This window comes from Alternaria conjuncta, assembly GCF_024043145.1.
Source record: "Alternaria conjuncta strain BMP 0040 chromosome Unknown scaffold_4, whole genome shotgun sequence".
Classification (NCBI taxonomy): domain Eukaryota; kingdom Fungi; phylum Ascomycota; class Dothideomycetes; order Pleosporales; family Pleosporaceae; genus Alternaria; species Alternaria conjuncta.
Genome location: NW_026250093.1, coordinates 918042 through 940638, shown reverse-complemented (window position 1 = coordinate 940638; position 22597 = coordinate 918042). Strand labels below are relative to the sequence as shown.

Here is a 22597-nt window from a genome sequence, read left to right as displayed (position 1 = left end):
CAGTTTCAGCATCTCTTGAAGAGATGTGCATTGTGCTAGCCAGCAGAGTGGTCCTCGGGAGCCGTTTGGCCACCAGATCCAGCTATCAATAGTACAGAGTATGGGGTAGGCTATTGACGGTTATCTCCAAACGATACTGCGTGGCCTCGCGTCCAATACACACGAGCTGAAAGCAGTATCATATCACGGCTTTGGGCCCAACGATCCAACCATCAAAGAGCAGCTGTGAGTCACGCGCGAGGACATGTGACCACTGTACAGGCTGGCCGAGGTGTGGCTGGTGCCCGTCGCGTACTCCATCTGGTATTCGTAATGCACATGCGCTGTCGAGTAGGTTGTGCATGGAACGATGCTGCTCAGCCCGTCTTGGAGCATCGTAGTCCCAGCGAGCCTAAACGGCCAGCTGTTAGACCAGATACGGGCGTGTCACCATGGACAGACCTTTGGAATTGGTCCGTCGCACGATGCCCTACAAGCTACATGCCGACTGCACACTAGAGCGACTGGCACAGCGATGAGTAACGGTTCGGTTCGTAGGGCTCCGTTTCACGTGGAGAGCATGCCTGCACAGATCGCCTAGATGGGCACAAGCGATTGCACAGTATTTTGGGAGCAAGTCATGGACGCTGGGGGAAGGCCTCTCGGCTGGTATCCGAAGGCATGTGGAAAATTCTGTATGGTAGACAGTCGTCTGCCGGGTTCTGCACAGCCTTCGGTCGGACAGGGCCCGCGGCGGCCGTATGCAGGGTGCGTGAGGGTGGTGTCGATCGCGCCGCTTTTGCGCGTTGGCGTAATGTTAGCGTAGACACCCCTGCAAGCCCAACATGGGTTGCGTCATAGGATGAGGTATGAAAGGAAACCGATTCCGCGTACTCAGCAGCCCAAGCCGTTTAAACTGTCGCTCAGCAATTTGCAATCTCTTACGACACACACATACACCTTAATCCCGACACTCCGAGCACAGCCGACGCAGACTCTGAATTCTTCCAACGTCTTCGACCGCGTGCTGCCCAGATCACCTCATCAAGTGGTCTTTCACTCAAATCGGCGAAGACTAACCGAGTCATCGGCCGGTAGCCCACTAGTATAAAGCAACTTGCCACCCGCGCTGGTCCCTTACTTTTCCTCCCGACCATTATGTTAGCGCTACCCACACAACGTCACCACCTTTCAACCATACCGTCACCACCGTCTTCACACTCCTCCTATCAACACCTGCCCCAGCAGTTTGCCGCACAACATCTCTACGACCAGAAGCTCCTCAACGACTACCTCGAGTCCCAGCAGCAGTCTTACGGCACTTCATCCAGCAGTGCACCCAACTCGTACATGACGAGCGCATACACCGACTTCGCGAACCCGGCCATCCGAATCCAGCAGTCGACACCCACACCGCAGCTTCCCCAGGGCTTCGCACAACCGCCTATGCTCTCGACCAGCAACACCAGCACGGGACTTGAGTCCTGGAACTATGGTAACGTGCAGGGCCAATCGCTCCAGACACCACTCCAGAACCAGAACCGCGGCCACCAGCGCGCATCCTCGTCGTCTTCCGTAGGCTCAAGTGCCTCGCAATACCAGGCCGTTGGACCTTCCGCGGGCTACCAGTACGTCTCTCCCCCCGAATACCCGCCTTCGCACGGAGCTGCGTTGGCTTACTCATCGAACGTGGCTGACATATATCCAAGGTCGTTCCAGAACCATCTCCCTACACCCACACATACACCTACCCAGGACTCGTTCATGAGCGGAAACAACTTCAACAGCAATTACACACCAAACATGGACCACACCATGTCCGCACACATGTCGATGAAGCAAGCGCTCATGGAGCAGAGTGATGACGTACCAGACTACGCACACTCGGCCGGTCAATCAGTATCAAGCTACGGCCACGACTCTCCTGCCACGCCACACACTGCACAGGACGACATCGACTTCAAGATGCCTGCCAATGGTGAGAACCTCTGCAGGATAGACTCCTGGCTTTTCAATCAGTTTTGTACTTACGATGACCCAGACGCCCGCCCGATCCCCAAGTTCGAAAGGACCTACACCGACATTGCTGCCGACACTGGCTTCTATGAACCCAGTGCCTCCGCCCAGGCGGTGTCTTCCAAGCCAGCTCAGTCGTCGCTGCTGTCGCCATACCGCACCAGCGACCAGAACGTTCAGCGTGCGCTCCAGGCAGCACAGTATGCTCGCTCACAGTCGCCAAGCAGCACTGCCTCAAGAAGTGACTCACCCTTCCGCAAGAGCTCACCCTACCGTCAGCCTAGCAACACGTTCAACTCGGCTATGAACACTGCTGTTGCGGCACGTGAGCAGAACCGCCAGGCTGATGCGGCTTACGCTATGAAGTCTCAGATGCAGCCCAGCGACGATGGTGAGCCAAAGACCATCTCGCCCAAGGACGCTCTGTTAGACTACCGGGAATCCGATGAAGAATCAAAAGTTCCATTGTTCCCGGACAGTGGCGCTAGCGAGTACGACAGCCAATACACCGGTGGCGACCAATATAGGACTGCCACCCAATCCAGCTTCGACACTCCATCATCACAGTCCTACCGTCGCGACAGCTGGGTAACACCACAGTTCTCACCAAACTTCTCCACTGCCTCCGCCCCATCATTACCGCAGTCATCGAGCTTCACCTTCGCCACTCCATCAATACAGAACATGCATAGCATGCCTATGAACGCACCATCTCAGTATCGATCAACTCCCAACACTATGCCGTCGGGCGTCGACCAGACACCAGAGTTCCCTGCCCACCTGACTTCAATGGAGTCAAGTGCGAGCGAAGCCGAGCCACCGAGCGGCAGCCAGAACAGCGTCCTTTCAGACCGCTACATTACGAAGCCAACATCGACGGGCGCCGAGTCTGGTACCTACTCATGCACGTATCATGGCTGCTCCCAGCGTTTCGAGACCCCACAAAAGCTTCAGAAGCATAAGCGTGAGGGTCATCGAAGTGCCAATCTCAGCCAGGCTATGACGTCGGCGGCTATTTTGGAGCGCAATTCGCAGGCGGGACCCCACAAGTGTGAGCGCATCAACCCCACGACCGGCAAGCCCTGCAACACTGTATTTTCGCGGCCCTATGACCTCACCCGTCACGAGGACACGATACACAATGCGCGCAAGCAAAAGGTCCGCTGCGCACTCTGTGTCGAGGAGAAGACTTTTTCGCGCAACGACGCATTGACACGCCACATGCGTGTCGTGCATCCTGAGGTCGACTTCCCCGGAAAGCACCGCAGGCGTGGAGGTAACCACGACTGAGCATGACCTGATGGCATGCGCGGTCGTGTTCCGCGGAGGCCGTGCCTCTGCCGCGCTATCGCGCACATTCCAGAACAGCCGCGACCGTTCCAAGACATGCACCTGATTATTTCACGGATCAAATGCGACGCACCAAGGCTCTCTCTGAGACCGGGCGATGTTGATACCCATGCTTCTTGCATTTGCGGTCACGCGGTCACATTGCATTCAGTTGTCGCTGGTCCGAACTGAATCACCCGGCGTTCTGGTCACTTTTCTTCGACTGTACAGTATTCTGCTTTGATTTTCCAGCACATTCCTACGGACATGACTTTGAGCGACGAACCAGCGGGCGCATGGTACGATGATTTGACGAAAGAGATGGCTTCTGTATGTGCATCAAAAAAGCGATGATTTCCATAGACGACATCGCTGGCTCCAGTGGGCTTTGGTTTCGCCTGCGATTAGATTTCCTTACCTATTCTTCGATACACCCGGCTCCACTGGGAGCATTATTAATTTGTACAACACTTCACTATTCCTCAAATTGCGAAAGCCAGTTCTTCGTCTCTACATCGTACTCAGCAAGGTTTTGACCGCAAGAGGAGGGAGAACACAAGCGGATGTACTATATGCATTGTAGCTAGCAATGATACCCCAGAGTAATATCAACGTCAAGCAATATTCTATCTCAGCACCCCAATATCTCTCTAGTGAACCCTCGTTCTTCTGTGACAGTTCTCCGGTGGTCGTCATGGCGTGCATGTCCAGCTACCATCTGTTCGACATACTCTACCCAGCAACGGCGACGCCGGTCTCAACCAAAAGGCCTCCCTCTACCATCGCCCTACTGCAAGCATCGTACGTCTCCTTACACCACAGCATGAACAACACAAGCTGACACCACATCAAGGTCTCACACTCTAGATTCAGCCTCTCGACCCATGTGCAACCTCATCGGCTCTGCATACCACAAACAAAAGCACAAACATCTGCACGGGCAGCAAGTAGTTCCCACACCCAGCACCTGTCAGCACCTTAATCCCCTGCCACCACCACCACACCAACCAAGCATACATCCGACCATGTTCCCGCGGAGACGACTCTCCGACGCACAAATGCGGGCTGAAAAGCACATAAGCGGCAGAATGGGAGCGCCGTGAGATCTGGACCCAGCAGATGCCGGTGCCGCCCGCGTCGGCCACGCTAGCAATGTGCAGCAACACAGCCCTCAGCCTCTTCTTTTTTTTGCTTTCCGCAGTATGCATCTCCTATCAAACCCCGAGGAAGAATTTTCGGGGCATTCTAGAAGCCATTTTTTTCCCTTAGGAGATGCGTTACACAGGGTTTGGCATTTCAAAGCAAAAGAACAGTGGGAAATCGGACCGAGGCTCGGGGATAGCGATGAATGCGTCTGTCTATAATGTATTATGTGCGCGTGCCCAGAAAGAACATCTGGTATGGTGTAGAAAATACTGCAGCAAATGCATCTATGATTCCATGGTTGCGTGACATACACCACCTGGCACTGTCGAAAGAAGAAACGAATGTGGATAGAGCAAGTATCACAATGGTATCATAGCCCACAACCAACCATTTTACCCCCCGGGACCAGATTCATCAGCTTGCATATACAGACCACATGGTTTGTGTTGTTTTGACAAGCTGTTTTACTGTCAAACCTCATAACAAAGAGAAGTAGGAGGGTTATAAGGAGTACTTCCTACATCGTTACAACATCATCTTAATATAACAAGTTTTCAACAGGTTGACATGAATGGCGTGGTTCCCATTCCGCTCGGTACACTTTCACCGAGCAGACGTGACCCAACGCATGTGGGCTCCACCGAAAAACGTCGGATCTGGGCCTTGCCTACCACGAACGACGCGGTGCAGTGCGTCCGGGCCCTGGCTTGTGGGTGCGTGTGTACCACAGTAATTTGACCTATCGGAATTGCGCTGGAGAGTAATGTGGGACGCACGTTAGGTGGGTTTTTGGCGTGCTGGGGGAACCGGCCGATGCGGTTGGACTGCAGGACGTCATGTAGGGCTGAGAAGAGCGCTGGGGATCGCGCGAAGCGATTTGGTAGTAGTATCGATAGTAACGGCTTTGACGGCAGGAACGACTTCACACATTTCGCTGGTGCGGCTGTAGAGTTCGCATGGCTTGTTTCAGAAAACCAAGGTCGCGTCGTTGTTGGCGCTGGCGTTGGCGCTGGCGTTGGCGCTGGCGTTGGCGCTGGCTGGTCCTGACAAGATCACGGCTGTTGACGTCGTTTGTGGGTGTTAGAGTTCTGGGGAAATCCGGTTCGGGACCTGTCGACGTCAGAGTGTCAGATAGCGAGGAACATCTTTGACGGAAATGGTTCATGCGTCCAAGACGTGTGCCGCGGAAGGTTTTACTCGCCCTGGAAAGAAGGTGTCATTGTTCTTACGCTAGAAGATCGTCACGTCCATGGGTAGGTGGGTTAAGCGGTGACCCTTTCAAGGTTTGTTCGGCTCCACGCGCATGACGCCCGTTATCCACTGTTTGAGTTCGACTACATCCGATGTTCCGCGGCGCGGGCTGCATATTGTTTTGGGTAAATATCTCGTCGCGAGATCATGCGCGAGGGTTATATGATGTGAAGTCATCAGAAGGGAACTGTCGCGTCAGTGTTTACTGATCATGATGCGCTGCTTGTTCATGGTCGTGAAACGATTGGTTCGAGTTGTTATTATGGATGCGCGCGTGCATGATTATTCCGCGGTGCAAATATATTGCGCGCATGTATTTTGATGAAAGATGTTCGGAGATCTGAGATGCAGAGTGATGGACCGCGATGGTGCGTCTTGTCAGCTGTGGCTGGAATGAGCACTGTTCGGTAGGACGGACATCTTCGACACTGACGGAAATATTGATGATTCAGAGCAATCACCCCTTCGTTCAGATAGAATACAGCGCATGGTAAATTTGCTTCAAGAAGTCGCAATGTTACTGTTTCAATATGATCATTGTTGCGGCATTCTGCAGTTCTGTCTCTCTTTCCGACTTCGCTGTCTATACACCACATACAATATGGTCCACTCAGGACTGTGCATCATCAACATATGCAAAGGCTGAATACCTATTGTGAACGAGAATCCCTTGCCGCACAATCGTCTGTGATTCAGACATCGGCATCTTGTTTTCAGTAACATTGGTATTTATCTTTTCTATACGTGGTATCATACCCAGATATGTCGAAACTGCATGATAGTCGTCACCATCATAGTCGCATGAGGTAGTCTACCTCTGCCTTTCACTATATATGGGGCAACAGATCCGACCATTCCACACTACGGAAGCTACTCGCAGGAAGTGCTCTAAGACCAGCACATCCTTCTACAATGATGAAGGTTCGCGCGATACCATATGCCCCGATATGGGTTACAGTAAGCAAGTACTGGAAGAAAGGATGTATATGAGGAAGGTACTCTGTAACAGTATCCACTTGCGGGATACCTGTCCACCTACAAAGATTGGGTAGTTGCCAGATCATCAAGATCCAGAGGTTACCAAAAGAAAAGCCAACTCCGAGAAGTGTTAGACATGCAGCTCGCGAGAGGTCTCGTTCTAGCGGTGTTGGAAAGTGGAAGTTCCACGAGATGAAATGTATCAAGATGAATGTGAGTGCCGCAGTCGTGGAAATCAACCATTCCGTCACGGTCACCTTGCCCGGGTTCATACGCGCAGTGTTTTTGAAGCGCGTGATGGGTACATGCTTGGAGTCAGTACCAATTCGTAGCAAGTACTCGAAAGCCCACATGATAGGATCGAGGATCTGGAAAGGATCTGGATGCGGGTTGATGAAGTCGAGCGGCGTCAGTTTCCAAGGTCTTTTCGCTATGTCGGGGTCTGCTAATGCCAGCACATCGCTCAGTTGAAGTGATCCTTCCATATACAAAGTGACTGTCGTATCAACGTCCAATGGCTTATGGAACCAGAAATAGAATGTCGGAATAGTGCATAGCACGATAGCAACCACGTCGAGCTCGAGCATCGAGACGTGGAGCTGCTGAACGGCGCGTCCGATGCATTGAAGAGCAAACCAGAGTATCTGGATGGATGTAAGGATGCGAACGAAAGCGTCTGCTTTGTTCTTGTCTTGTATGGTGTCGCGGTGTATGCTAGGGTATTCGACAAATCCATGCTCCACAAGGTAGCGAACCTGATGGGCGTTTACGGGAAAGCGTGGATAGTCCGGAGAATCAAGCATAAAGCCGCCCATGTCGGCGAAGAAGGCATGGGTCATGGACCAGTCGGAATATCCGAGCTCATGGAAAGCGGCTACCGAGTGTCGTGCGGAGAGATATTGGACCTGGGCGAACGACGCAAGGATCTCTGGAAAGAAAATAGTAAAGGCAACCCAGGATAATTTTGTCGACAGACACGATCGGAAGCTGTGCTTGTCGGGTACATTGAGAAATAACACCGACCAACTGCATAAAAACGCGGTGACAACGCAGCTCCAAATTATATCGATCGTCCCACGTGCGTTTGGCGAAGCGACCCAACCGTTGACCAGGGGCGTTTCCATTCGTTTTGGCGTGGGATGATTCCGGTGATCAGCGCTGCGTAGACTCCAAGGCGTAACTGTGCGCAAGATCGTATTCTTTATGGTACGTAGATACATCGAATTTATCGAGATCAGGCTGAAGACATGCGCCTTGTTTTCGTTGACGGCAGTTCACACTCAGGGGTTGCTTACTGTGACACAAATTCAGTGAACTGCAGTAACGTTGCATCATCAACATTCAGAACGGGTCGAATGAACCCATCCGAGGTTAGGTTTATCAAACCCCATGTAAGTAGAAGATGCTTCGATTGGTTTGGCTGCATTGATAGTACTGCATATGCAAGGCTGGACTGCGCGAGGCTGCGTGGCTGCGTGGGGGCGGGAAGGCGGGAACATGCAGCGGACGAAGCGCGAGAACATGAACTAGGGAAAGGCCGTTCTACCCGTGCCTTGGAGACTAGATCACTGGCAGTGGTTGTCTTTAGTATTGGCATTGTGCTGGGATTGAATCAGATGGTTAGCATGTTGATACCTTGCCGCCGAGTAAATGTGGGCACTAGGTATGGTGACAGTGTAAATATATCGGTATAGTGTATGTTGGCATGAACAATTTGCCGGGCGTGATTCACCCGAGGTCTGTCGGTGCTGAATAGGTTGCCGGTATGGTAAACATGTGAGTGGTGGAAAGTGACAGGGCTGAATCCTTTGACGGGCGTAAAGATTTGACAGGGCTGAATAGTTTGACGGGGCTGAACAATTTGTCGTGGTTGAATAGTTTGCCGATATGATAAACATGCCGCGCGTGAATGTGTCGCTGCTGAACAGTGTCGGTATAGTAAGTTGCCGGGCGTGATTAATCTGCCGGTGCTGAATGGTTTGCCGGTATGGTAAAGATGCCGCGCGTGAATCACTTATCGATATGGGAAGACTTTTCGGGAGTGAACCCTTTGCCGGTATGGTAAACATGCCGCTGCTGAATCCCTTGCCGGGCGTGAACGGTCTGCCGGGCGTGAATCACTATCAATAGCGAGACATCCTGCCGGTATGGAAAAAACTGTCGGGCGTGAATCATTCGCCGGTATGGTAATCTCTCGGTGCTGAATCAACATAGCACTTCCAACTGCAAATGCTTGAATCAAGCATCCGCTCAGATACACGACCAGGACACAGGACGCAATTGAACATCTACTGGAGACACACTCAGCGTAATGCCATGCTTCATTCAAGTACACAAACACTAAACCCGCCAATCCGTTATTGCAACGCCATATCCTACAGCTCACATACAAGAGCGTTTCGCCGAACCAGGTAAAATATGCCTTTTGTTCCCTATCTCCTGTCATATCGTCGCGCCCGCCGGAAACGAAACAAGTTGTGTGTAATCGACGACGATTCTAGGTAAGCTTCTGCTTGATGAAGAAAGCTCGCAAATGCGATAGTTGCCAGACACATGTCACACCCAGAATAACGAGTTGGATGAGTGTCCAGCGGACGACGCGGGAGTTGGTGTGTTCGGACTGGTCGCGGAATTCGGCTTCGCGTTCCTGGAATAGATGTTAGCTGGTGTCTTCCTATTATCTCTCCCAGGGATGAGTGGACGCCAAACGTACTCTCTGGAAGACCTGTTCCCTCCTTACGTCCTGCAACCTCGAGTTCAAGTCCTTGACTTTCTGCACCAGCGTCTGGACCTTGTCCTTGTCTGTGCTCTCGATCCTGCTCGTCTCTCCGATCGCCATATCCAGCGTGAACTTGACTGTGCCGTGTACGCCTGAGCTCAACCAGCCACCGCCGCTGCTGGGTACGTTCTGAGGGGTCACACAGATCCTATGTTGACCGCTATCGGCAGCGCTGAAGGTGAAGCGTCCGTTCGAGCTACCCCGTTGGGCAACGATGCGGTGGTTGTTGTCGAATGTCTCCTCCACGGTGACGAAGACGCCGACGTCGGGCTTGGTTTGGTACGTCTTGGTTGCGTCGTCCCATGCTTCGGCGTGGTAGTGGCCTGGGGTTTGTTAGCCGTGGGTCCCTCCGCTGACTCTGCGACGTCTCCAGGCCAGGAGACTCATATGTGAGGAAGCGTCGTACCAACAACCAGCGTGTCCTTGGGCAATTCCTCGTAGAAGCACTTCTGGACCGCTCCGTCCATGAAGAAGTGCAGCGCTTGTGACGGCACCGCCAGCGCGGCTGCGAGCAGTAATGTTGGTTTCCACATGTCTGCGGTTCTGCTTCCCCGCGGAGGACTGATTGTAGCGCGGAGTTTGAGTCGTGGGTGAGCTGGTCACTTGGGAATCTTGAAGCTCGTATGCTCGAGATCGCGAAACTCCAGGTGTACGTTCCGAAAGCGGTTAGACCTCCGACACGTGCGCCGCTCCCTCTTTCGCGCCGGGGCGTGTTGAGTCTACACTACCGCAACTTTAATAGTAGTTATCTGCTGTCCTACCTTTCGATTCACAGTTTTTCAAAATATACGTCAAGTTATGGCGATACATACGATTCAGAAATTCTACATAACAACCGTCAAGGGCTGTTGTAGTCGCTGAGGGCAGACCGAAAGTACTGTCATCGTAGCGTGGAGAGAATATAGTACACTACTACATACAGCTGGATACATGCGAGCTCACGTAAGACTATCTTCATTCATCCAGTCGAGTCAGCGGCGATTGTACCAGGAGTCGACTCAATCCAGACACCTCCGAGGCCAACCCCGCAACTACAACATATAACCTAGGTAATCAAATCGTCTGCGTATTTTCAGCCGCATCGACCAGACTCTTCTCTTTTCACAGTATTTCAATCTCTTTTAATTCAAAGACACATAACCTGATCTCCTTGAGACTGCTATCTTCACAAAATTGCACCTATCATTGAGCACATTAACAACCCTCTATCAAGCCGTGGACCAGCCAAATCCACATCAACCCGACAATGACGCTCTTCACGCCGTCCCCCTCCAACCTAAAAACACTGTCCAGCACCCCAAAAACAATCCTCATGACAGGCGGCTCCTCCGGCATCGGTCTCGCAACAGCAACCCTCCTCTCATCCCTAAACCCATCCCACAACCTCATCCTGCTCGATCTCCAACCCCCACCTCCAACTTTCAAGCACTCGACTTCCAACCTGCTATTCCATAAGTGCGATATAACCTCCTGGCCCTCGCAACGCGCCGGATTCGCCGCAGGCTACGCGCGCTTCGGCCATATAGACTGTGTATTCGTCAACGCAGGGATAGCCGAACACGGCGACCAATTCTTCAACGACGCGCTGGATGATGATGGTGAACTGGCGGAACCAGATCACCGGACGCTGACGCTGGACATGAATGCCGCGGCTGCCACGACCAAACTCGCCATCTACTACCTGCGGAAAAACGGGGCAGAGGGTGGTTCGATTGTGCTAACAGCGAGCTTAGCGGGGTATCTGGCTTCAGCGGGTGCGCCATTGTATTCTGCAGCGAAACATGGGGTGGTGGGCTTGATGCGTGCGTTGAAGCAGGAATGTGCGAAACTGGGGATTAGTATTTCGGTTGTTGCGCCTGCGATTACGGTTACGCCTATCTTGACGGCGAATAACACTAAGCTGGCTATGCAGCCTGATGTGTACGCGAAGCAGATGGCGGAGGCGGGTGTGCCGATCAATCGACCGGAAGCCGTGGCGCTGGCGGTGTGTTGGTTGTTCAATGAGGGCAGCAAGGCGAATGGTGCGGGCATATTCATCCAAGCGGATCGATTTGCGGATTTGGAGACGGGTTTGGCGAAGAGCAGGCAGGCGTGGATGGGGAAGGAGATGTTGGATCTGTTTCGTGGGGGAAGAAACGCGCCGTTGTTTGCAAGGCTGGAACAGGATGAGGTCAAGGCGAAGATATAAGTAGTTCCATGAGGTAGGATGTTGTACATTCTGCGTTATGCAGTGGATAGTGATGCATCGTAGCTAACAATACCAACAGGGTTGTCCCAGTCCCTATCCATATCCATATCCGTATCATATTCCCAATGACGAATGTTTTCCCATCTTCTTGCCAATCCAATCCCAACGCCATCGCTATGCTATCAAAAGCCGAAGTCAAAAGTAGAAACCACCCTCCTAGTCAAAGCCAGCCCCATCATTTCCTCGCCCGTTTGCTACTGACTTCACTGCCTTGAGAAAAGACACTGGCGCTCCTCTTATGGCTTTGTCCCGTCGCGCCTTGACTGGTCGCTCGAGACTGCTGTTTACTACTCTCATCTTCGCCTTCTGCATCCACGTCGCCGTCGTCTTCTTCGCCGTTGAATCCACCCTCGTCTTCCTCGCCTTCGGCGTCATCGTCGGGGTTATCAGCGTCGTTGTTATCTTCGCGGTCGTCCCTGTCGGCTTCGGCATCATCGCCGTAGTTTTTGTTGACGTCGTCTTCGTCTTCCTCGTCGTCATTCTCTCCGTCGGCATCGTCATCTCCACCCGGTGTTTGTTGTTGTGATTCGGGGACTTCTTGTTTTGGTTGTCCTTCGCCTGCTTCGCCGCCGCCGTCTCGTCGAGCCTTCATTGCTAGCAAGACTTTGCACTCTCCCTCCTCCTTCTCTCGGACCTTACGTACGTCGAGTAGTTTGCTAACTTTGGAGACGAGATTCTCAAAGACTTCGCCGACCTTGCTCGTTGGTATGCTGACAATGTCACTAACGCCCAACGCCGCGAGCATTTGGCCGATCTTTTGGGTCTGGACGTTGCTCTTTGCTTGTCGCATCTTAAGCAGCTTGTCCGAGCCAAATGTGACACCCGAGGTAAGTCTCTCGTGTGTTGAGACGTTGAAGCGGTGCTCTTGATGTGGAGAGAGGTGCTTGACAGGCGTCTGGGCGGTAGGTTGTTGGTTCTGTGCCATGCTTTGCCGCCGATTTGCTGCCGAGAGCTGTTGTTGTGCTGAACCAGGAGTGTGTACCATGTCGTTTGCGGAGAGGCTGAGTCTACCAGGTCCTGTTCCACCGCCAGATGCGCGTTTCTTACTACGATCCTGCTGGAACAGCTGTTGGAAGAGGGCCTGGAGGGCTTGTGATGATGTAAAGGCTTGTAGTCCTGCGGAAACGGCCTGGTTCTGCGGTGGTGCGTCCAGTCGTGCCCGGAGCTCCTCGCGTTCGGCATCGAGTCGGTTGGCCGCCATGTTGATGCGCTGCAGCTCAGTGAGCAGGAACTCCTCCTCTTTGACCTCGTCCATTGTGCGATTGATGAGTGCCGTGGCCAACATCTTCCGATTCCGCTCCATAACCGGATCGAACTTTGTGAGCATCTCGTACAGGCTGTATTGGTCGGCGTCCATGGAGACTTCTGGTATGCGCTGCTTCATGAGCTTGGCTGAGATATCGTAGAAGCGTGCTTTGAGGTCCTCTAGCGACCGCTTCTTCGACGGCGCAAAGGGCATGGTGGCTAACGCTTGGTCCTCGCTGTTTGCTGGCTCTGACGGGCGTGGTTGCGTCGGCTTGTAGTCGTAGCGATCCCATATCACAGGCCAGCGATACGAGTAGTCTTTTACTACTTCGAATAGGTAGTCTGTCTCCTCGCGACTCCAGTCATCGCTCCGCAGGTACTGGTTGTACTCCTCGTCTGTGAAGCCCGGCATGTCTACTTTGATGTCGTACTTGGCGTAGTCGGCGCACGTCTCGATGTAGTTGTCGGCGGTGTCGCTTTCCTGTATCGGCGCGTCGTCGGCTTCCTGTACGGGTGGTGCGGTCGTGGGCTTGCGCCGCCAGTGCTTGAGGACGAGGCCATCGTTGCGCGCCGGATTCATAAACGGCTGTTGTACCCTAGAAGCGCGAATTAGCCAATCCTCCGCAGTGCGTCGCGCGTACATACCATCTCTTTGCAGGGCCAGTGCTCTGTCTCTTCGCCCGGTACGCCTTCTTCTCCTCGTAGACGGCGACAGGCGGCGGCCGTTCGCCATATAGCGCAGCAACCTCGCGCGCAACGCCCTCTGGTCGAATGAGAGTCAGTCTCGACCTTTTGACGATTTCCCAAGGAAAGACGTAAGGACTGCCAAACGTACGTATCTTCCTGCTCCCTCCTGCAGGCTTTGAGCGCTTCTGAGTCTGCGCTGCCACGGCTGCTGGACCTACTGCCTTTGGCGCATCACCGCCGGCAGCAGGCAGCCCGAGCATATCGCGCACATCGCGTCCCGACGCCATCGCAACTTTCGCAAGGCGCCGCTGATCGATGAGCCGGTAGTAGGAGAGGGTGCGGGTGATGGAATCGCAGGGCCCCGGGGTGGACGAGCTTAATTTCGTTGTTGGGAAGTCGCGTTGGACCCTGCGCGGGTACCTCACGTGTGGGAATATTGGAATGGCGAAGGAAAAAGTCAAAATGGGCGGATACCTAAATCCAAAAGAATGCGCAAGGGTTTTCGAAGAGATTCAAGTGCAAATCAAGCTACAAGTCAAGTTCTTGCGCTATAGGCACGCACAGCTATGGAGTCATGGATTGCCGCTGTTACGGCACCTTCCAATCGCATACGCAAAGAGGCCATAGCTCCCTGGTGCCCTCCCATGACCGACCCCTCAGATCGCCGCTACCAAGAATGCCAGACAGACATCCATGGATCATCAATCATGTTGACCATGGCAAACGTCACTACTGGACAAAGATGAAATTTGGTGTAGTAAGTGCGTCTATTCGCCCGACTACTCTACCTGAACTAGAACGAGATCCGTCTGTCGCCCTGTACACGCGATGGGCCGTCAGAAGAGACTCCTTTACATGCTATATTTTCCTCGTGCCAAAATGAATAATGAAAATGAGATGCCACAAGTGCGAGCCTCCCCAAGCACACCGCAACGCCGCAAGCGCCCAATGGAAAATCGCTCCCACACTACTGCCAGCTGATGTAGTCTCGCAACGCGGGAGCGCAGAGGTGAAGGAGAGGGTGGTGATGATGTTTTTCGGCGTTGATGAGGAATCCAGGCTGGTGTGGGAGGCGGTTCGGTCGCTCGGTCGTCGTAACTATTACCGTGGAAGGAGATTTTCGATCCCGTCTATCAATCATTACAAGATACCTATACAGGAAGAAAACGTGACCGGGAACACTATCGCTCAAAGAACGGACTCCAGGATGCAACGCAAAGGGAAGGAAACCAAGCTTGGCGACCGCGATTACTACTTGCTGGCGCCGCAGCACAGGGCATTCGCCAGTTTTTGCATGAAGCTAGGCTTCTCGGCACTCTGTCGCGTCGGTTGCGGGTTCGGACTGCTGGCAGGCGCAGCACGGTTGTTTTGTGCCAGGTTGGGCTGGCTGTGTTGGAATTGGGCCTGCGTCGAGGCACCCTCGGGCGGCGCAAGCTCGCCCATGCTCTTCCGCTTGATTTGCGAATCACGGTTCATAGTCTCGCGTGGGCTCCTTCCGGGCTGGGCGCGGGTCGCGCCAGGCTTTGGCAGAGGCTCGTTGAGACGGTGGTGGTCGATAGGCAGATGCGTCTTTTGTTGCCTGTGTTGCTGGCCTTGCATGTTCACAGCCATGGATGAGTTGGGGTTGGCGTTGGAGTGGTGCATCGCCTGGGCAGCCGATGGGTGCGACTTGAGGACCTCCCAGCCCTTGCCGTTGTTCAGCTTCATCCAGTCGTACTCGCCGTCCTCGACCTCTCCGGTGCTCTTGAGAGCCTGAGTGAACAGCTCCCGTAGGTAGTCGTAGTCGGGTGTGTCCTCGAAACCGAGGTTGCGCACGTAGCTGAGGTACTTGTTGAATTCCTCTGCGCATTGTTAGTAGTGATAGAATTAGTGGATGCAGCCAACGTACCAGGGAAGCCATCACACAGATCCTTGATGGGGGTGGTCTGCTTCTTCTCGCCAATCTTCTCGTACTTCTGCTTGTTGGTGGCAGCCTTGAGACCTTGCCATGGCAATCCACCGCGCAGGAAGTACATGAAGACGTGACCGAGCGCCTCGAGGTCGTCGCGACGGGATTGTTCGCGCCCAAGATGGGTGTTGATGCTCATGTATCGAGCGGTACCGGAGAGAGACTTGCGTTCCCTGTACGGGATGTGCTGCTTCGTCTTGGGGTCACGGTACTGCTTCGCCATACCGAAGTCGACGACGTGAATGACATTGGCGCTCTTTGAGCCAGGGCGGCCGATGAGAAAGTTGTCGGGCTTGATGTCGCGGTAGATGAGGTTCTTCTCGTGGATGGTCTGAACCCGTGACAGCTAGATGAGGTGTAAGCAGAGGAGAGTGCAATGATGCTGTCGGAACGTACCATCTGCTTGGCTACCATGACGACCGTCTTGATGGAGAACTTCCTGTTGCAGTGGTCGAACAGGTCCTCCAAGCTCGGGCCGAGGAGGTCGATGACCAGAATGTTGTGGAGGCCTTCCTGGCCGAAATAATAGACATTAGGGATCCCGGCTGCAGATGGTTAGCCACCTAGTCGAGGTGCATACATGCGTTGATATACAGGGTGGTGTCGATCACGCGCACCAAAACAAGCGGTAAAGGGGAAGCGAGGTCGGTACTTACGGCAGCCCACGAGGATCTTGTATGTGCGGTACTCGTCGCGCAATTGAGGAGCGTCGCTCTTGCGCGGCTCGAATTTGATGGCGACCTGCTGCTGGTTGAGCAGGTTGGTGCCCTCGAAGATGACGCCGAAGCTGCCCTCGCCAATCTTCTTGCCGACGCGGTAGTGCACGCCGACGACGTTGGAGCTCGTGCTGCCGCTCGCCATGGTGTCGATGGAGTCCAGATAACGGAGGGGAGGAGGAAGGGAGGTGGACGGGAGTGGCAGAGAGGTGCGTGGCTTGGTGGTTGTGACAGCAGCGAGACAGGGCCGCAGCCGTAGGCCGGGAACGAGGCTATGCAACCGGCGAACGCGACTCGGCGTTGCTGAGACGGCGGGTCGAGGGCGAGGCGGGAGCGACCTGTGGTGCTGCAACGAGCAGCGTGCGAGGGGACGGGGAGGTCAGAGGAAGGCACGTAGGACAGGCACGTATAGTGAAGAAAGAGCGACCGACTCTCGACGCGGAAAAGACGTGGAGAAGGGGAAGGAGCGACTGGGCATGGGGCGTGCACTAGCAACCTATCAACCGACCCTTCGCTAGACTCTTAGTAGCACCCAATTCACTGAGAGCACGGGACTGCCACCGTGAGCTATTTACACCCGCCTGCATAGAGACGGAAGTGCACGCTGGCCGTCGTCGTGGGCGCAGGCGTGGGCAGCCCGATGCAGCGGCTCAATTCTGGCTTTCATGCATTCCGCAGCCCATCCCAGGTCGCTCGCGGCGCAGCCGTCCTTTCCCCACTGAGCTGTCACTTTGTTGTTGTACCTGCAGCACAGTCCACACCAGAACTAGCATCCTCCGAGCAAAAGCAGCCCTGGGACGCCCTCGGAAATTCGACGCATCCTTTCCCAGCCAACAAGCGCGCCCGCGCGAAGGGAAGCCTGGTCAGCGGATTCGCGACGGCAATCAGCAGGGTGAAGACTCTGTCCTCCGTCATCGCCATCGACATCGACATCTCCATCGCCATCGCCGTCGCAGCTCGACGATCTTTCCTGCTGTAGAGCCGCAACAGTACCGGCACGGCTAGCACGTATTGGCCGGTCGTGTGTCCTGTCCAGCCTCACCGCTGCTGTGCCTCATGCTGTTCATGCATGCCGCCTACGTCAAGTCAGTGGCTTCGCCTCACGGCATGGCCAACGGTTTTGGTGCGACAAGAAAGAAGCAAAGGTAGTCCTCTTGACATGTACTCCATCGACATCTCCCGCCTCTCATCTCAACGCGCAGCACCACTTTTTCACAACCCGGCCTCAAGTCACCCAACGGCTGTTACCGAGTCAGGTCATTGGTGCGCGTCGGCTTCCGCGCCCTCTCGCTCGCGCCACACTCGGTTCCCTGACACGGCTGGGTACCCACCGCGCAAATGAACGCTTGTCGTCGCTTGACTCCACAGAACAGAGTCGAGACCCTTGCCGATAGGCGGTTATGCATGTCACTATTCATGGCTCTCCCCTAAGACTTCATGCATTACCCAGATAGTCACTTTTATACATTGGGTTCCAACTCTAATCATCCTCTTTCTCGTCTCTAGTCAGGTACTGACATGGGACGAGATAGGACGCCTGTCGTCTGCAAAACCATCGCTAGAAATACACTTGATGACAAAAAAGAAAATGAACGCTGTCCGCGTCTGCAGAGTACACGTTTCAAACGCCGTGCCCAATGCTTGATACGCGCCTGTCCTGAATGCACTGCGCCCGATGAAACCCCGAATACGGTCACGACTTCTCATGAATCCTGCATCACCACGTCTTCCTGCTGTGCGCTCTCGTCGTCTCCGTCAAACGTCTCCGACCCAGCAGCGTCCTGCTCCGCCTCGTCCTCTACTTCTTCCTCCGCCATTTGAGGGGCTGCTGGCATAGACTGAGGAGGAACCTTGCCCTGCAGTGCCAGCTCGCGGGCGTACATGGTCTTGCCCGTGTTCCAGGCTGCCTTGAACCAATCGGTGAGCCTGTTCTTGCTAACCTGCTCGCGAAGGATATCGTCATCTAACAGGTTGTCCTTGATGATCGGGTTGCGAAGGTCCTCGGCAGCAAAGCGAACACAAAGCTCTCCATGCGTTCCTCCAGCGCCTAGAAGGTCCCGAAGGTTCTTGGGCCATAGGGTCCGGATGAAAGAGTTGCCGACTGCAACTTGTTAGTGGTGAACAAACATATGGTACTAGACATCAACTTACTGCACATGGCGGACAAGGCGCGGAATGTCCATGCCATCACTGTGCCTTGCAACACATCGTGGATTTTGGCATCAGGCACCTCCTTTTCATTATTGATCAAAGCCCAGTTGTCCTTGATGCACAATCGCTTCCAGAAAAGCTTTAGCAAGCCATCGCGAGTTGTCCGGTGGATATTGTTCCAGTTGACTGTCAAGACTTTGAAAGCGTAGATGAACTCGTCGTTCCCCAGCAAAGTAACACCTTCCTCGCTGTCGTCTGCATTCATGAGCGTGAGAATGTCAACCATGAGCGCAGGGTCGATAACCCTGTGGTGAACCAGAGCCTCGAAACCCTCTTTGAGGATGGTCTGGTGTGCTGGTCGATCCTTCAAACGACCTTGCCCAAACTCGGCCATAAGGAGTTCAACAGCAGAGTCTTCATCCAGAGCTCCGGTGATGATGGGTAGCAAGCGCTCATAAACCTCCTCTTGGATCTTGGTGTACTCCAGTTGTTGCTCGATGCTTTGGTACATGGCTGCGCGGACCTTCAGCGCCTTAGGGTTTTCCCTGCGTGGGTCGACTACTGCTTGGTTGTCGCCATGCTTTGCCTCCTTCTTGCAGAGCAGGGCAAGCTTGGCCATGGAGAGCTCAACGCGCTGGCACCACGCGTTTGTCTCCTGCTTCGAGCCAGCCTCAAAGAGAACTTCAGCAGCAGTTTCGTAGTCTTTCTCGCCGCAGACTTCATTGATCCATGCTAGCCTGGCGCGCGACGGCTCGGCTCGCAGGAACTTTGTGAGTGCCGGCTGGTTGAGATACTCCTTCATGAAGAGTTGTCCAGCTTGGTTTTCGTTGATGTACTTGGAGTAGAATGCTCCAGCCCAGTCATCACCATAGACCTCGAAGTAGCGCGCAATGCGCTCTTTTATCCGGTTGAGCTTGACTGTGCTCTCCGCCTGCTCCATCTTGCTGCGGGTGTTCGCCTTCTCCGTCTCGAGCCAGTTGGACTCTTCCCAGATCAAGTTGACGAGAGTCGACATATCGTGATACTGCTCGGCCAGTTCCATTCCTTCTGTAGGGAGTCCAATCTCCATCAAGCCCATGATGTGCGATGGTCGGACGTTATTGTTCCACTCATCCTTGAGGCTGCGGCCCATGGCTCGTGTCTTCTCATCGCTCTGGGCGAGAGCCCACTCAAATCGTTCAATGTGAGTCTGACATCCAAGCTTCACCAAGCGAGGGTTGTCCTTGCCGATCTTTTGTGCCAGGAGTTCTTGGTAGCCTTCCTCGTAGTTGTCCACTGCTAGGTTGCGGCCAACGTCAATGAGGCTTCGAATTGAGCTGACGATGTTGTGAGACGACGTCCAGAACGGAGGTAGCATATCGTAGCCATAGTCCGGTTTGAGGATGCTGTCGTCCAGGCAATCAGGGTCGAGACCGTATACTTCTACGTTTGCTTGACGGAACTCGAAAGCTGTTTCCAAAGCGACAAGCATGACATCGGTACCTTCACTAAGCCTCTGCATGATGGACGGTGTTTGCTTTAGTCCCTCTTTCATATAGAAGGTCCTCAGGTAGAACCAGCCCCAAGGTATCAGCGTGTGAAGGCTGTCAACGTCCTTAACGAAGAATTGTCGAATAGTGTCGTTCTCGCCTAGCTCAGAATCGAGGCCGCTCTTGTAGCGCTCATTCAAGGCTCTGATAATGTCGCTCATCAGAATCTTCTCTGGGTAGGTATCCGGGTGTGCTTGTTGGTCCTGCAGCTTGTCTTGGTACCAGAGCCAGAGCTTGTGTGCAGCCGCGAGCTTCTCGGCATGCCACAATAGCCGCCACCTTGTCTGGAAAGATACGGGGGGATAATCGGTTTGTAGTTGAGTGATCAGGGTACGGAGGGCGAAGGAGCGCTGCTGGAATTGGTCGTCCAAGTTCGAAACTCCCTTCTCCAAGTAGTCGTACGAGGAGCTCAAGATGCCGGCACTGATAGCAAGTGCAGCTTCCGCAGTCTCCTCCTCTGCGAACGAAAAGCGTGATTTGACAGAGAAGTCTATGATGTTGGAGGGAATGGTACTGAAGAAGGTGGCCTGCTCGAGTTTGCTGCGTGCGGTCACTTTCACGCGCTCTCTATCCTGATCGTCTGTGGTAGGAGGCAACGCGCTGATCTGTAAAAGGCCGAATTGCTGGACGAAGACGAGAGCAGTCGATTTCTTGTCCTTCCGTATCGCGGTCTCCAGGGCAGTGCCTGCAAGAGTCACTTCTGGGCGGAAATATACGGTGTCCTGGAAGGGTAAACTAGAACGGCCTGAGTCTGCGAGCAGTTGTGCCTCTGGGCTCTCCTCTGGTTGAGCGAGGGATGCGACGAAGACTGCTCCTGGAAACTGGACGTAGGCTGTGTGTCCAGGCTGTGGCAGGAGAAGCGTTCCGGTCGGCTCCTTGGTAAGCTGCGGCTGATGAAAGTTGCGGACTGGTATCGCCCTGCTAATGGTACCGGCTGTCCTCGACAGATCCACCTCCACGAGGAAGTAGTCCATTGAGTCCCGGCCAGACAGTGCCACCAAAACCAGAAGATTGACAGCATCCTGACCCTGTTGTTGTTCCATAATGGCAAAATCCAGCACGTGGACATCCTGCTGGTTGCGTACTTCTGGAACGGTGTCTGTTTGAACTGCCGACAGGATCGCATCGTATACGTCTACGTCTCGTTGGTGGCTGTTTTGTCCTGACCAGCTCAAGTCCCAGGTCTGAAAGAGGCCGTTTCGCGTCGCCGAGATGACTTCCATGTGGCCCTTGGATTGCGATGTCCGGGCCTTGACGGAGGCGATGGTCTTCCGGATGGATCCTCCGAGAAGGCCTTTGAAGCTGAAGAAGCTACCTCCCGAGCCATTTGGTGCGCTCAAGACTGTTGTCGCAACGCTTGGTCGACCCTGAGAATCGCGCAGAGTCAGCTGAGCGAGTCTGCCGCTGCTGAAGACCAGGACGTAGCCCGCGTGCTCGACATCGACCAGGCCGGTTATGGTTTCCCCAGAGTACAGCTTCACAAAGCCATCCACCCCTTGCTGGCGCTGGGGGTATAGGCTTCGAGTGTCTGCGCTGTCGATGTTCTCCCAGAAGCTGATTTTGCCTGTCGAAGGCGCGAGCGCGACGATGCCGTAGTCGTTGGTGGGGCCGTTGCGGACGATGGCGCCGAGCGGTAGAGGTTCAGTTGGTCTTAGGCCGAAGTTCAGGTTTAGAGAGACGACCTTTGAAGGGCCGTTCGGGGCGCTGTAGTCCCAGACGAGGGCTCGGTCTGATGTCAGGGCAAGCGCGAGGCCGGCGGAGGGGAGGGCGGTGGCATATATCGGAGCTAGAGATGTGTGTCAGCAGGCGCGCATTGCGGTGGGTGACGATGTGTAGGCCGTACTCGATGGGCGGAGGAGCGCTGACGGGAAGCCAGGCAGTTTCTTGACACTGTAGTTTGCGTTCTTGGTCTGCAGTCTCATGTTAGCAGTGCCGTCTCGCGTAGATGCGCATCTACTCACAAGATACGTGCCCGTGTCCTCCTTGGGCGCGCGCTTCGGTGCCGTCTTCTTCTCCCGAATGCTCAAGGGCATGTCAACCACAACAACTGAGTGGTCGACACTCTGTACCGCGTGACCATTTGTCGAGGCACTTCCGTTTCCGTTGATGTGAGCGTCGGCAGGGTCCTTGAAGGTCGCGTCGTTGAGTTTACTGCGCTTTCTGCTTCGTAGGCTCTCAGATTCCGGCCGCGGTCTGCGTCGGGGGTTGCGCAAAGAGCTGCGCGCGCTCGCGATGGACGCCTCGGGCGAAAACATGATGCGAGAGTTTGGAGATGGCGGTTGAAAACGCGAAGGAGCGCGCCGGTGATGATGTTGCTCGCTGAGTTGTTCTGTTTTGGCAGGGATCCAACCAACGCTAGCGCCCGGAGTTTGGAGCCAGCTCCAGGGCTGCTAGTGAGTCGCCAGGCACGCACCATCATCTAACAATTCACTGCACTACGCCCGTACTTTACTAACAACAGATCTTATATACACGAGGGAATTAGTGCAACCGCTTGGTCGTTCATTGAATCTGCTATTCATTACACGATTCTGCTCGCAATCTACCATGCTGTCTATTCAGATGAGAGCGCCATCTTTCTCGAGTCACATATAG

At 54.2% G+C, this 22597-nt stretch overlaps 6 protein-coding genes across 6 annotated transcripts; 2 read left to right on the top strand and 4 right to left on the bottom strand.

Annotated features, from left to right (window-relative positions):
* Window positions 1-1137: 1137 nt before the first annotated feature.
* On the top strand, window positions 1138-3285 carry J4E85_003142 (uncharacterized protein; the record flags this gene model as incomplete). Its single annotated transcript, XM_051467413.1, has 1 exon — window positions 1138-3285. One exon carries the CDS (start codon window positions 1138-1140, stop codon window positions 3283-3285), a length of 2148 nt encoding a protein of 715 aa, XP_051328572.1.
* Window positions 3286-9196: 5911 nt separating this feature from the next.
* J4E85_003141 (uncharacterized protein) lies at window positions 9197-10011 on the bottom strand (the record flags this gene model as incomplete). The annotated part of the gene is made up of 3 exons (XM_051467412.1): window positions 9197-9346; window positions 9413-9801; window positions 9885-10011. The coding sequence occupies 3 exons, from the start codon at window positions 10009-10011 to the stop codon at window positions 9197-9199; spliced, it is 666 nt and encodes a 221-aa protein (XP_051328571.1).
* Window positions 10012-10724: 713 nt separating this feature from the next.
* Window positions 10725-11666, top strand: J4E85_003140 (uncharacterized protein; the record flags this gene model as incomplete). Its single annotated transcript, XM_051467411.1, has 1 exon — window positions 10725-11666. The coding sequence occupies one exon, from the start codon at window positions 10725-10727 to the stop codon at window positions 11664-11666; it is 942 nt and encodes a 313-aa protein (XP_051328570.1).
* Window positions 11667-11901: 235 nt separating this feature from the next.
* On the bottom strand, window positions 11902-13945 carry J4E85_003139 (uncharacterized protein; the record flags this gene model as incomplete). Its single annotated transcript, XM_051467410.1, has 3 exons — window positions 11902-13567; window positions 13617-13734; window positions 13807-13945. The coding sequence occupies 3 exons, from the start codon at window positions 13943-13945 to the stop codon at window positions 11902-11904; spliced, it is 1923 nt and encodes a 640-aa protein (XP_051328569.1).
* A 964-nt stretch (window positions 13946-14909) lies between these two features.
* Window positions 14910-16467, bottom strand: CKI1 (bifunctional choline kinase/ethanolamine kinase cki1; the record flags this gene model as incomplete). The annotated part of the gene is made up of 4 exons (XM_051467409.1): window positions 14910-15499; window positions 15547-15952; window positions 16003-16151; window positions 16263-16467. 4 exons carry the CDS (start codon window positions 16465-16467, stop codon window positions 14910-14912), a joined length of 1350 nt encoding a protein of 449 aa, XP_051328568.1.
* Window positions 16468-18025: 1558 nt separating this feature from the next.
* On the bottom strand, window positions 18026-22257 carry J4E85_003137 (uncharacterized protein; the record flags this gene model as incomplete). The annotated part of the gene is made up of 4 exons (XM_051467408.1): window positions 18026-18423; window positions 18474-21788; window positions 21846-21912; window positions 21964-22257. 4 exons carry the CDS (start codon window positions 22255-22257, stop codon window positions 18026-18028), a joined length of 4074 nt encoding a protein of 1357 aa, XP_051328567.1.
* Window positions 22258-22597: the final 340 nt, after the last annotated feature.